This window comes from Scylla paramamosain, chromosome 39 (assembly GCF_035594125.1).
Source record: "Scylla paramamosain isolate STU-SP2022 chromosome 39, ASM3559412v1, whole genome shotgun sequence".
NCBI lineage: Eukaryota > Metazoa > Arthropoda > Malacostraca > Decapoda > Portunidae > Scylla > Scylla paramamosain.
This window is the reverse complement of record NC_087189.1, coordinates 1,418,714-1,433,880: the sequence shown is the minus strand read 5'-3', so window position 1 is coordinate 1,433,880 and position 15,167 is coordinate 1,418,714. Positions and strand designations below refer to the sequence as shown.

General features: G+C 41.2%; 1 protein-coding gene across 2 annotated transcripts; it reads left to right on the top strand.

The window, feature by feature from the left end:
* The first annotated feature begins 2,987 nt into the window (after window positions 1–2,987).
* LOC135092018 (TBC1 domain family member 31-like) lies at window positions 2,988–15,093 on the top strand. 2 transcript variants are annotated; one of them, XM_063990134.1, is made up of 17 exons: window positions 2,988–3,117; window positions 3,269–4,327; window positions 4,457–4,555; window positions 6,177–6,308; window positions 6,754–6,869; window positions 7,130–7,305; window positions 7,747–7,895; window positions 8,098–8,254; window positions 8,619–8,715; window positions 9,314–9,546; window positions 9,959–10,173; window positions 10,471–10,604; window positions 11,042–11,214; window positions 11,717–11,857; window positions 12,507–12,695; window positions 13,166–13,307; window positions 13,764–15,093. In XM_063990134.1, exons 3-17 carry the CDS (start codon window positions 4,464–4,466, stop codon window positions 13,862–13,864), a joined length of 2,247 nt encoding a protein of 748 aa, XP_063846204.1. In that variant the 5' UTR covers window positions 2,988–3,117; window positions 3,269–4,327; window positions 4,457–4,463; the 3' UTR covers window positions 13,865–15,093. The 2 variants fall into 2 exon arrangements, with proteins under 2 accessions (XP_063846204.1, XP_063846205.1); XM_063990135.1 differs by lacking the exon at window positions 3,269–4,327 and having other exon boundaries at window positions 3,006–3,117.
* Window positions 15,094–15,167: the final 74 nt, after the last annotated feature.

Genomic DNA, 15,167 nt, shown 5'->3' with positions numbered 1-15,167 from the left:
CTAATTTGAGCATTAAGGGAGAGACAAAGCATTAATCTTGAAACACACACACACACACACACACACATACACACACACTCTCTCTCTCTCTCTCTCTCTCTCTCTCTCTCTCTCTCTCTCTCTGTCATTTATATTAAAGAGTTAACTAAGTTTGGTACTGAAATATGGCACGAACTCCTCATTTCAGTGTAAGTACATAACGATAATTAACACTTAATGGTTGATTACCTTCCCTCTTCCTTCCTCCAGCTTATGTGGCTTGTGGGAGTTAACTACTATCTTCTTTTAGCCGGCAGTCTCTGGGTGTCCCGAGATACGGGTGCCCAATATCTTATCTGTCTCTTATTCAGCATAAAGGAAGAGGCTTACAACGCCCACCTCGATCTTGATTTTGATGATACAGGAGGATTGGGATCACTACTAAGCCAGACCTTTGGATCGGCAACTCCTGTAGGGGAGAGAGAAAAAAAAAAAAAAAAAAACTAGAAACTTTCACCGCCTCAATCATCCTTTCATTCACCTCTCTACACAGTCCCAGCAACAACACCATCCACTCCCTGTCTTCTCCACTCTTTCATTCCTATCATGCTCTTAACTCGGTCAGTATCACTTGCATCATCTCATTCCTGTCTCTGGCATACTTCACACACTCCAGCACCACGTTTCACCGTCTCTTCTTCTCCCATGTCACACAACTGGCACACTTTGCTGCGGAACTCAGACCATCTGTAACTCCTTGCGTTCACATCCATACACTGTGCCCTCGCTTGGAAGAGATCACCACCCAGGCTTTATCATACCACCTTTCATACCTCGGGGCCCCTTTCTCTTTGTACCATTCCAGGGTATTCTTTCTTTCCATCTCATTCTTCCATTCATTCAGTCCCACAAATTTCACTTCTTTGTCTATCTCATTCTTCCATTTTCTCACACCCCATTCTGCTCCCACTCTGCCTCCTCTTGTTACCACCCATTCACGCTCATTATGATTCCTCCCAGCCATTCTTATCGCCCACACAACTTGTAATCCACTCCTGTCTGTCATTCTCACGCACCTCTTCCTCCATTTGCTTCCACTTTCATTCCTCAGGTACACCTTCCTTGTTATTCTTGCATCATTCATTCTCTCAAACCTAATCTTGTACGCAAGTGTGACCAGGTCAGTGTTGGGGAGTAGAAAACACGATTATTCTGTTACAACATTATATATTAATAATAATGATAATTCACAAACAAAATGAGGTAGCACACGTTAATATATGAAGTTTCCGTCACTACACAACGCCAGAAACCCTTTGCACCTCCACCGGTCACCGAAATATTTCTCTCAGCCGCAGGAATTTACCCAGACGCCATCACCGCGTCCCCAAACAATTCCCGTTTGCTCTCCTCACACCTCGCAAGACATCACCATAATCACCAAAAATCACCTACACCATAACACTATTCCCAAATTCACTAATACACCACGACACCAGCATCCAAGGACAACACCAGCCTCCAAGGACAACACCAGCATCCAAGGACAACACCACAGCCTCCACTCACAAAATGGCGGCAGGTTTGACCTAAGTTCCCCTCAAGTCAGCGGCACCGGCACAATTCATCAACCGAATTTCAGCGGACAAGAGCTCTTGGTACCACAAAAGACTCACTAACCTGATCCTGGATACCAAGGTTATACCGCCGCATCAGTAATAACCACACGCTCACTCCATCACTATTCCACACCAAAATTTCCTCCTTTGAGACGCCTCCCTTACGTTCTACCTCAAGGCCTAAGGCGCTCTGCTTTCCCCTCAAGACCTCAGGACCAGTGCTGCCAGCACTTGGGAAAAAAAATATTTCAAGATAGGTCTTAGAAATCTTTCAAGATCAATATATTTTTTTTTCAAGGTAGACCATTATGCAACATCGTCTATTAAATCTTCACCTTTATATTAAAATCGCAAAATATGTTAACGGTACAACTATGCAGTACATCGTTATTTTATTACAGAACAGAAAATGTGTCTTACAAATAGAAGATAAACTTAAAATCTTTATTGTAGGTAGCTACTCCGTGAAACACATGAATGCAGAATAAAAAATTGCTTTCTGTGTTTGTGGTGGTGTGTGCCCTGTGTGACCTTGTGTGATATGTCTCAAAATGGAGTCACCTATCTAGATTTCATATCAGCTGGTTAGATATATTCACCATTATGTAGTTCTGGTGTGACGAAAGAATAACTGAGGCAAGGTGGCGATCGGCTTCTCCGCTGAGGTCGCCCCCAAGGGCCGCCATTTTGGATCGCTATGTGTCCCATCCTGTCGGTTCCAACATTTTTTCTATTTTTCTTAATGAATTTATTCGGCTTCTATAGTAAGTTTTCATGGTTTCTGAAATTACTTAGTTGCTTTTGAAGTGTTTTTTTTTTTTTTTTGTTTCTGTGAAGTTAATATGTTGAATTTGCTGTAGTTTTTAACGTAAATGTAGGCCGGTTCTTACGTTGATTTTTACCGAGGCCGTCTAGTGACTTTTTTATTTGAGGATATAAAAAAATGAAGTTTTTATTGCTTTAAAAAATCGTGAAAGGAAAGGAGAGAGAGGAGGCATGTGGTGCAGTGCCGAAAAAAGCGAGACAGGAACAAGGAGCTTTCCTTGTGGGAAAGACAGTTTCCGTGGGTGGGGCCTGCAAAGAAGAATGCTTATAAGGCCATGTGCCTTATTGTTTTTTTTTTTTTCATCACACACACACACACACACACACACACACACACACACACACTCTCTCTCTCTCTCTCTCTCTCTCTCTCTCTCTCTCTCTCTCTCTCTCTCTCTCTCTCTCTCTCTCTCTCTATATATATATATATATATATATATATATATATATATATATATATATATATATATATATATATATATATATATATATAACCTAAATTCTGCTGTATTTGGAAAGTGACAGTTTTGTATAATATTTGGAATAATTACATATGTACGATAATTTTACCAGAAGTACAATAATTTCAACCTGTGCAGTACGATAATATGGCCAAAACAATCTGGCAACGCTGCTGTGGGCATCACTCACGGCCAAGTCGCGCTCAGACAAAGACGGGCAGATGGTGACCGAGGTAAATACTTTAATTTTGTAGTAAAAACTGATTGTCATAGTGCCAAGTTAATTGCATGTATTGTTAATGAATATTGTAATATGTTGAAAGTGTTTAATATCAGTGTATAATGTTATTTTGTAAGAAATTGAGACCGAGAACTTGTTTGCAGTTCTTACGGCCATGCCTACCTCATCAATAAACGTGTCAGGTAGAACTGCCTTTCCTCGACCCTACGATGATGGGTGTGATCAGTAAAACAGATCACCTGAGAGCCAATTGATGCCCAGCCGGTGCGGCTACACACACACACACACACACACATCCTGGTCCCGCCTCAGAAGTGCTCTTAAGACTCTTGCCCAAATCACTGAAGGGCCCACTTAGCTGCCCAGCAATAACACCACTTGGTATGGTACTGCATTGCTGGCATCAGCCGCCCACCGTACGCCACCTCGCTTGTAAACACCGCTTGCTGTATTGCTGTCATCAGCTACCCAACATTCACCCCCTCAGTCTTTTTTCAAGAAATTTACCTGAACACCTGGTACTTTCCTGCTGGTTCCGTCGCAATCCCATGGACAGCAGCGACACAACTCTCTAAACACAGGTGCCTGTCTTTGCCTGTTGCCCTGCACCACCCCTTCAACTCCTGGTAAACACAAGTCTCCTCAGTGACAACACTCACCAGACATCGTCACCATTTCCTATTTGCCTCATGCTTCTTCCTTCATACTTCAAGAATGACAGAATACAACATACCTGCTACACACGACAGAATCAATCACCAATCCCAGCTTTTTGGTTCTTCCACAACAACAACAAAGATTCCCTCCCTTTCCGTGCAGACTCGTTCCCACCACCCACTTGCTAGCCTGTGAGCCTCACTCTGGTTGAACCGCGGATTTCAGATCCTCACGTAAATATAAGATAATATAAATCCTGGCATCCCCACTTGTCTCCCCGCTAATGTTAAACCACTGGTAAACACACACACGCACAGAGAGAAAGAGAGAGAGAGTGTGGAAGGCGCACAACTGAAAGGCGTGAGTTGATCTTGATCGCCTTCCCAGCTAGTCAGACGGGACCCACATTCTGCACAAGTGACGAGATTCCGAGAAAAAGAGAAACAAGGAAACAGAAGACCTAGAGAGTGAGAAGGGACACGCGAGGCAGTGCCGCTTCAGAGGCAGCACTTCCCACTACATCTTGACTCAGACAGGAATGTGAGGTGAGAGGGAAGGCAGCGGAGACAGGATACAGGGATGAAAGGTGCAGAAGACGAAGACAGCAACAAAATAGTCTAGCGCCTTGCCCTCATAACTCCTAACTACTACCCTATGCTTTGTCGCGTCCCCAGGAGCAGCATGCGGCCGAGGGTGGAGCTGGAGGCCGTGGCAGGGGAGGTCTGGCCCGGCGGGTACGACTTGACACCCCACAAGACATCCAAGAAACTAGTGTGAGTTGCAAGTGAGCTGTAGAGAGCACTGGGCAGAAGTAATGGAATGGTGTAATGGCGAGGGACAAAAATGGTCATGAATGATAAAAAAATAAATAAATAAAATAGAATAATGATAAACATGAAGTAGAGTTTGCTTAAAAAATCGTGATGGTCTGCCTTTATTACTTTAAAAAGATAATTGTGTGTGAGTGTGTGTGCTTTATGGGAAAAGAGGTATGCTCGTGTAGTCCCATCTCCATATCTTTTAATATCCAACTTAGCCTTGAATCCATGTATACTTTCTGCATTTACTATCTCCTCATCCAGACTGTTCCATACATCAATACTTCTATATGTGAAACTATACTTTTTGACGTCTCTTCTACAAGCACTCCTCTTCAGCCTCTTTCCATGTCCTCTAGTGTCCCGTGTATCCCAGACCATTAAGTTGCTCCGGTCCACCTCCTCTGCTCCCTCATATGCTTTATATATAACAATCAAGTCTCCCCTTTTTCTCCTCTTTTCCAACGTTGGTAGATATATCCTTGTCAGTCTCTCTTCATATGACAAGTCCCTGATACTTGGTACCATCTTCGTAGCTGCTCTCTGAACTCTCTCCAACTTCCTTATATCCTTTTTCTTGTATGATGACCACACTACTGCTGCATATTCTAGTCTAGATCTTATCAGTGACACGATCATCTTCCTGACCATCTCTTCATCCATATATGCAAAGGCCTGCCTTATTCTTCTCAAGAAGTTATAGGCTTCTGTAATTTTGCTAATGTGTCTCTCCGGGGTCAGGTTCCTAGTCACTGTAACGCCAAGATCCTTTTCCTCTTCTGCTTATCTCAACCTTACACCATTCAACACATAATTTCCTTTAACTCTTATACTTTTTCCAAATTCTATTACTTTACACTTCCTTAAATTAAATTCCATTTCCCATCTATAACTCCACTCTGATATCTTTTTCAGGTCTTCTTATAACGTTCCACAGTCCTCTGCACTCTCAACTTTCTTCAGCAACTTTGCATCATCTGCAAAAAGGCTCATGTAGCTGTTCACTCTCTCTGTCATATCATTTATATAAACTGCAAACATGATTGGTGCAAGTACTGAGCCTTGGGGTACTCCACTTATGACTTCCCTCCATGATGATTTTTTATCTTTTACCACTGTTCTCATTTCTCTGTTTGTCAAGAAATTTTCCATCTATCTCAGGGGGCCCCCCTTAGCCCACCATTATGCTTCAACTTCCACAACAATTTCCTGTGTGGCACTTTATCAAAGGCCTTCTTCAGGTGTGTGTGTGTGTGTGTGTGTGTGTGTGTGTGTGTGTGTGTGTGTGTGTGTGTGTGTGTGTGTGTGTGTGTGTGTGTGTGTGTGTGTGTGATATATTACCCTGAAGGCTGTAGTATATATTGTCTTGTATTACTGCAGTTTCATACGGTACAACCTCTTCTTATTTCCCTTCCCTTAATAACAACCAAGATAATATAATGGCAACCCCTTCCCTTCCCTTTGCCAAATATAACACCAAGATTAACAGGATCCTCCCTCCCTTCCCTTCCCTTCCTTCCCCTTTCCTTTGCCAAATAACAAGCAAGAGTAACTGACAGCTTCTTCCCTTCCTCAGGTCAGTTCTGGATGTCATTGGCACCGGCCACTCCCAGGTGTCGGCACTGAGCTGCCACGGGTCCTACCTGGCCACCGTGACCCACGAGCCTGGCACCAACCTGGTCTTCATCGTCAGTGTGTCAAATAATAAGTAGGTGTGGAGTGCAGACTGGATGTGTCTGTGTGGGTGTGTGTTACAATGTTTTATTTTTTTCTGTCATGTTTTGATTATGCTAAATTCTGTAATAGCTTTCTCATTTCCCTTCAGTTGGGTTTTAATTAAGTTGATTTTTTTTTTTTTTTTTTTTTGTTTCATAGTCATGCTGTGATTAAACTAATACACTTTCCTGTTTTTTTTCTTTTGTGTTTTAACTAAATATAAAATAACATAATAACTTTTTTTTGTATAATCTTTTAAAGCTTCCAAATGACTCAGCACTAACACGATTACTGAGTCCGTTTCATTTATCTTCCACTCTGCTTAAGAACCGATTCTTTCCTATCTCTTTTTTAAATCTAACATTTTTTAAGCTTGAACCCATTTCTTGTTCTATCCTGATTACCAACCCGGAGAATTTTGCTGACATTACCCTTAGATTCTACTTGTTGAAGCGAATGGTGGAGCAGTGCACAGCCTTACTCTTCCACCCACACCAGGAGACGCAGCTGTTCCTTGCCTCGGCCTCCTGCAAGGTGTACAGCATCAATGTGGGTCAGTCTTCTTCCCATTGTGTTAGTCTTCCTCCCCTCTTGTCAGTCTTCCCCTTCTCTTGTCAGGAAAACTCATAGAAGACTCAAGGAAGAGGCTGCCTAGTGTATATTTGTGTCATAATCTCTCGTTTGATATTCCACACCCCACTGCCTCTCACCCTCTGTACATTTTTCTGCTCTATATATACTCTAAACACCATGAAATTTGACTGTTCTTGTATATATTTTCTCTTCTATCCCCCTTGAATCTCCCCCCAACAGAGGACGGGTCAGTGGTGGTGATGCAGGGTCACAGTTTGCCAGTGGTGGGGGTGGAGGCCGGGTTGAGGTCGCCAGTGGTGCTCACATTCAACCCCCAGGAGGTGCTGCTGTGGTCGTGGCCCTCCATGGCCCTCACCAACCGTCTGCGCCAACAGGAACCTCTGCCTGTTGTCTGGGTGAGGGAAGAGGAGGAGGAAGAGAAGGAGGAGGAGAAGTGAGGATTTTTCCAGACGTGTATTAATTTGAGAGAGAGAGTAATGATTTTGGTCAGTGTTTGAAGTTTAGATGAGAAAAGTTAGAATTTATTGAAGTTTTCCTCATGACATTACTTCTTTAGTCTCTCTCTCTCTCTCTCTCTCTCTCTCTCTCTCTCTCTCTCTCTCTCTCTCTCTCTCTCTCTCTCTCTCTCTCTCTCTCTCTCTCTCTCTCTCTCTCTCTCTCTCTCTCTCTCTCTCTCTCTCTCTCTCTCTCTCTCTCTCTGTTCATTCCTTCTGTATGTTTCTGTCTGTCTGCCTGTCTACTTGTCACTCCTCATGTTCTGTTGGCCAAGCAGAGAGATTAACTGGTGGGTGTGTCTCTGTCTGCCTGTCACTCACTCCCCACAATCCATTGGACAGGCAGGACACGTGTGGCAGAGGGATGAGTTGGTGGTGGCGTACTCCTGTGGCAGTGTGTTGCTGTGGCCGGGCCGGAGAGCCACCACAGAGGTCCACATCGAGCCTCCTGAGGGCCTGGTGCTGGAGTTCAGGGCCTTTGCTGCATCAAGGTGAGTGTTGCCCTGACTTGTCTGTGTGATGGGGGTTTCTCTTTATAAGGTGTGGGTTCTTTCTGTCTGTTTTTGGGTTTGTCTTCTTGTGTCTTGTTTTTGCTTCTCTTCTTGTTCTTCTATTTGTTGCTCATAATTTAAGTGTGTTTTCTGCCTGTTCTGTTTACTCATTCACCAATTTCTCTTCTCCCCCATTTCCCAGAGGAGGCGAGTGGCTGGTGGGGGGCGGCCAGAGTCACCTATTTGTAACCTATTGCCTAACGAGCAGGTGTGTGGCCCAGGTGGTGCAGCTTCCCTCCTCCTGCACTGATGTCTTCAGGTGCTTCTTTCTACCTGCTGTCTGTCCTAATTATCCACAGGTGAGACAAGCTTTTGCGAATTAGGTGTCAGGTAATTTAATTTTCTCTTGTATTTACTAAAGAGAATGTATTTGTTGTTTGTTTATTGTTTATCTTATTTATTTATTTTTTTATTTATTATTTTTTCCTTTTTGTTTGTGTGTGTATTCCTAACTGTATTATTGGTTGTGTGTATGTATGTATGTGTGTGTATGGCAGAAATTGCTTATCTTTTTGTAATGTTTCCAATTTGCATTAGTCACAGGTTTTTTTTTTTATTATTAATTTTCCTACATTTATTTCACCATTTAATATTTCCAGCTTGCATCAATCACGACTTTTATCAATTTCCTAGCTGTTGCCATTCTCACCCTCCAACATACAGGTGCTTGCCGTGCTGACGTCTCGGGGAGTGCTGAACATTATTGACTTCACCAACACCACCAAGCTGAAGACTCTGAGGGCACAGCGGCACTTGATAGGTCAGTATTATTCTCACAACTCCTCCTGTTGGGGGTCTTCATAGTGGACCAGCCTTCTGCAACACACTCAGTCTTCTGTGCCTTCCTCAGTCACCCATTACAAACCCATACTCTGAAACGTTTTGCTTTCTCACCATGACTATTTTCAAAGGCCACAGAGATGATTAGCCGAATTCTCAAAGGTGTTTCTGCTGTCAATAATGTAGAAATCTTGTTAATCTGTCCCTGGATATGTAAAAAAAAAATTAAAGACCTGTGTAACTTCATTTATAGTTTTTTTAATGTGTTTCTTCTGTTAATAATTTAGAAACATTGCTTATCTGTCACTGGATATGTAAAAACGCCTTAAAGACCTGTGTAACTTCAACTATAGTCTTCTGAATGTAGTGGAGGTGTGGCAAGAAGTGCTTCAGACCATGACCCTTTCAGTGTATTCATAAACTTTCACTCAGGTCTTCTTCTCTTTTGCCTGCCAGATAAACTCATCTCCAGCATCCTCCTCCCTATATGTGCCTTGCCTCTCTTAACCCAAACACTCTGAGTCACTTTACAAGCATGTCTCCTTTCACCGCATCACAGCACCTCTATCTCCCCACAGACTCAGTATCTGTGAGTGAGTGCAGTGGCTTCCTTGGGGTGACTTATGATAACAGTACCACCAAGGTGTACCCACTGAGGGCCCTCCTCCCTGTTGCGGCCCCAGGAGAGGTGCAGCCAGCAGTGTTAGCCAAGGAGGAGGTGGCTTTTCAGATTGTGGAGGAGAGGAAGAAGGAGCAGCAGCAGCAGGAGAAGGAGGAAGACAGGAAGAAAGCTGTTGTGAAAGATGTACAGGTTAGGTTTTTAGTTTTGTTTTGTTTGATTTTTGTTTTCTTTGAGGTGGATGTGGTGTGAAATGTGGGAAGGTTTTTATGTTTTTTTCTCAATGTGTAATATTATTTTCATTAAAATTTGTATAAAAGAAATTTTAGTAATATTTCATTTTCTTTTGCCTCTTTCATTACATCTGTACCTTGCCCTCTCTCCCTCTAGTACTCACACACCTCTCAGTTCACCACCTCAACCATCACACCACTTACTGTGCCTTCTACAGGAGCTGTTGGACAGGAACAAGTTGTGTTGCTAGATATTTCATGTTCTTTTTCCTCTTTCATTACATGTGTAGCTTTCCCTCTCTCCCTCTATCACTCACACACCTCTCAGTTCACTACCTCAGCCTTCACACCACCTCCCATGCCTTCTATAGGAGCTGCTGGACAAGAACAAGTGGTGTCGCATCTTGCTTGAGTTTGGTTCCTTCCCTGAGAAGTACCGACGAGTGATCTGGGCATCAGTGCTAGAGCTGCCAAGGAACTATTCGGTGTTCAGTGCCCTGCTGGACAAGGGAACTCACCCAGCCTACCAGGAGCTTGGGGAGACCTTGCAACTGTCTGACGGTGGACTGTTTAAGGCTTTGCAGAGGTGAGGCATGGAGAGGAAGGAGTGTGTCTGACTTAAGGAATGTTGGATAAGAATACCTGAAAATTTATCTTTTAATCTCTATATATACTCTTTCTTTGTCATCTTCTACACATGACCTTAAAATAATACCCTTATTTTACCTTCATTTCATTCCATACTATATCTTTTTAACCACCTTCCCTACATGACCTTGAAATATTACCCCAATCTTACTCTAATTTCCACGTACACACCATCTTTCCTGTTTACCTTCCCTTCCTGACCTTGAAATAACCCATAATGCACCTCAACCCACAGAACACTATCCTGCTTGGCTCACTGGGCACCTTTCCTCGCCAAGGTGTGTTACCTGCCAGAACTTGTGTTTCCCTTCGTTAAAGTGTACAGGACTAACCCTCTCCTGGCCTTTGAAGTCACTGCCACTGTCATATGTAAGTGTGTGTGTGTGTGTTGAAGGTTTTATTAGGAGTGGAAAAATGAAGGAAGAAGATAAATAGATGAAGGAGGAAAGATAATAAGAATAATGAATAAAGGAAGTGATAATTGTGATGATAGCTGAAGAAATAAACTCTCTCTCTCTCTCTCTCTCTCTCTCTCTCTCTCTCTCTCTCTCTCTCTCTCTCTCTCTCTCTCTCTCTCTCTCTCTCTCTGTTATATTCAAATTCCAGCTTGCTTAATTTTTAGTTGTAAATTTTTAATGACTTTTATTCTTTTAAATTTGAACTACATCTTAATCATTACTTTTACCTTTCATTTTAACATCAACCAGTATTTTCATGGATTATTTGTTTTATTTTGACGTCACATGACCTTAATTAATTACCACAACACCACTTCCAATCACCTCCCTTTTTCACCCCCTGTGCAGTGAATTGGTGTCGCCTGTGGTTTGAGTTCTGGCCGTCAGCGGGGGTGACAGTGCTGAACCTGGTGGAGCAGCTGGTGTGTGAGGCCGACCCATCCCTCCTCGCCCACCTTATGCGCCTCAGGGTGACGGCCGAGTGCTACGCCTGGCCCCTCTTCACGTCTGCCTTCTCCAGAGTGAGTGCTGTTGTGTTAGTTAGGTGAAGTTTTTTTTTTCTTTACTTTTTTAAGGCTATTTTCTGTTTTGTTGCGAGTTTGCTGTTTTTTTCTTTTTTTTTTTTTTACATCCTGTGTTTTTTTTTTAGGTTTTGAGTTTGCTGTGTTTTCTTCAGGTTATTTATTTATTTATTTTTTTTTTATTTATGTATTTTTATTTTTATTTATTTATTTATTTTTATTTTATTTTTATTTTTTTTTTTATATATAATCATTTTGAGGTTAATGTTTTTTCAGATTATATTGAGTTTTGCTGTGTTCTTTTTGTGTGTGTTTTGTTATATTTCATTTTATTTTATTTAGTTTAAAATTATACAATTCTTAGTTGAGTCGTGTGTTTATGTCAAGTGAAAATTATAGCTGAGATGTTTTTTCGTATGTGTTTTGTTATTATGTACTTAATTTTCTCTCATTTCCTTATCTATATATTTATGTATCTTTTCTCTACATTTCCTGCCAACAGGTGGTATCAAGCAGTGACTGGCTGGTGCTGTGGGACCACCTCTTGTCCAGCCCGCCCTCCCTTCTGCCCTGTGTGGCCGCCGCCTTCACCCTTGCCTCCCGCCACTCCCTCCTCTCTTGCACTGATGCCCAGGAGGTGGAGGTGAGTGTGTCTACCTAGTACTAACCTAACCTAACCTAACATAGCACTAGACACAGGATAAATTATGTGAGTGTGTGAGTGGATGTGAGTGTTTATCTAATATTAACCTAATCTAACTTAACCATAGATATAGGATATGTTATGAATATTTTACTTTGTGTTTTCTTGTATTTCTTACTTATAATCTCTTGTTTATTTCTGCAACATATGTGCTTTTCTTTATTTTACTTTTATGTGTTTTTCTTTGGTATTTTATTTGTGATCTCTCATATTCATTTGTGCGTTTTCTTTGATTTGTATGTTTTTTCCTTAACTTCCTACTTTTACTCTCACATTCATTCGTATCATTACACAAAGTGGCATACATGATGATGAAATACACATGTTTATCTCACTTCCCTTCACTGGATGTCTTATGATGCCATTTTCTTAAACACAAACATGATAAACAATGCCTTCACTCTTACTACCTCACTTCCCTTCCCTTCACTGTCACCTCTCAGCTTCACACTCCCAGCTATACACTCTCACCACCTCACTCTCACAGCCTCACACTCCTAGCTATACACTTTCACCACCTGACTCTCACTGCCTCACACTCCCAGCTGTACACCCTCACTACCTCACTCTCACTGCCTCACACTCCCAGCTGTACTACCAGCAAGAGTCATGGGTGTCTGTCAAGAAGGTGGTGGACCAGGCTTATGATCTACACCGGCAGAAGAAGAAGGTTTACTCTCTCAATAAAGTGTGTGGGGACTTCACGCCTCTTCCGTCTGGTGGTCTTCCACTCTTCAACATCGCCCCAAGACCTGCATCTGCTTCTGCTTCTACTCAGGTGAATTGAGGTGTTGTTGTCATCATTGGTATTGTTGTTTTGGTTGTCTGTGTTGATTATCATTGGTGTTTTTTTTGTTTGTTTGTTTTAGTGTTGGTTTTTCTCATGTTTTTTGTTTCGTGGTTCTGTTGTTTTGTCATCGCTGTTGTTATTATTGTTGTTATTGTTTTATCTTTTTTTTTTCCTTTTTTTTATTGTTTGTGTTGATTTTTCATGTTTTTGCTTGTTACCCATGTGTTTCACTCTTGTTTTCCCTTTATTCATCTATTTCTTTTTTTCATGTCTTTCTTTCTCATTTCTTCAATCACCTTTTTTTCATTTTTGCTTCCCTTTCTATTCATCCTTTTCCTTTTTCATATTCTCCCCTTTTCCTTCAATTGCCTTTTTAATTTTTCTTCTCCCACCCATTTCCTTTTTATATATTTTTTTCCTGTTTCCTGAAATTTCTGTTCCCTTTCTCTCCCCAAAAGGAAGAAAATAGAAGACCACAAACATTGAGAAGCCCCACTACCACCACCACCACCACCACCACTCCCCGCCATGCCTCCCCATACCCTTCCCCAACCTCCTTTAAGCCAAAAAATTCCCACCAGTCGGAACAAGAGGAGATGGGTAAGTAATAATGACAATAATGGTAATAATAGTAATGGTAGTAATGCATCTTAAACTGTCTTTCCCTTTTGTTTCTTGTTTTTTATTTATTCATTTATTTATTTTTGTATTAGTCATCCTTGTTATCCACAGGGATTATGTAAGACACCTGTGGATAAGGAAAATCTATGGAGAATTAGTGCCTCCCCCTTAAGAACACCCCTGAGCCCCTAAAACCTTGTAGAAGTCAAGAAAAACTGCATGTACTTGGTTACAGACATTTTATTTATCAAGTAACTAAAAAAATAAAGAAAAAAAACATGAACATGGGTAGGCTGCCTCTCATTGCCACCTCTGTTGCTTGAATTAGTGGCTGGCAGCAATCCATGTAAGACTGAAGCCATGGAAACTGAAACTGACTAATTCTCTCATTTCTCTGTTTTTCAATGGCTATCCGTTTGTCTTTTCTTCCCGCAGTGTACGTGATTGGCCGGCAGGAGTTGCAGCAGCAGGAGGAGCAGTGTCTGGACAGCATCATGAAGCTGCGGCAGCGACACCTGGCTGCCGGCTTGACCTGAGTGTGCCCTCCATGGCCTGCAGGTTGTGCCATGTCACCCTGGTGCCACACACTGAATGAAATGATTAGTTAAGTAAGGAGCACTCTGCAAGTAACATATAATGAAAACTAAGGCTCATATTTGTGTTTTTTTAATTGGTGTGATATTGAACTGAAACATATCATTAATTTTGAATGCTGTGGGTATTTCAATTTTTATGTATTTTTTATTTCTGAGAACATAAGCAAAATATATAAAGAAAATGGTTATGCTAGTTTATAAATTCACTACAGTTTTGCATGTATTAATATTAAGAAAAAATGATTTGTGTAGTTATTGAGTCACTCTTCATGTTACACAGAAGCATTTTTCTGTATAAACTTAAAGCTTGATTGATTGTTTGAAAAAATAATAAATAAAGAAGAAGTTGCTGTCAAATAAACGTGAAGGCTGATGAGTAAACCTCCAAAATGTTCTTAAATTTACCACAAAACATCTATAATTTAACACATAATGCCTATGAATCTCCCAAATACCTTTATAATTTATGATATTGTAGCTTATATCCATACTACACCCATACAAATGCACACAGGAGCTTTAGTTTTGATTTGAGGTAACCTGCAGAGTGCTCCCTTCAGAAACACAACTCTGTACAAAACTGGTGATACTCCTACTCATGCTCACTGTACAAAGGTCACTCACTCATCCATGCTCAGGTTCATCTGTTAATTATAACTCTTCATCTGTCAGTTGCAGTAGTAAAATTTTTGAAGTTCACCGGGATAAGTTGAGAGTAAGTTGCTTTTTGTTCCATGGCTTCAGTGCACTGCTAGACAAATTTTCTTTAATGCCTGCAAGTTTTCATACATTATTTTCATGCTAAGCTCTCGTCAATATTTCTGCAGCGTAAAAAGGACAAAATTACTTTCTGTTTTCCTGCTTTTCTCTCTTGTGTCTCCATACAGTTTCCACAGTGCCAGGGAAATTAATGAAATGTAACCATTGCAGTCAAAGAGTTAACATTTAAGAGCATATGTTCATTATTATTCACTATGTTCATTATTATTCACTATGTTGACTATTGTCCACTGATGTTTAAAAGCTCAGTCCTTATTACTGTTAGGACTGGGAACATTTTTACCCCGTAGAGTGTTGACAGCAATTCCTTTTATTAGTAACATTACTTAGCTTAAGGAAATGCCTTGAAATATTTTATGATATTGAAATATATAATTGAATTCACTTGATACAGCTTATTATATTCCCAGTAACCTGATGATGATGTGGTGTGGTGGTGTGATAGTGTGGTGATACAAAATAT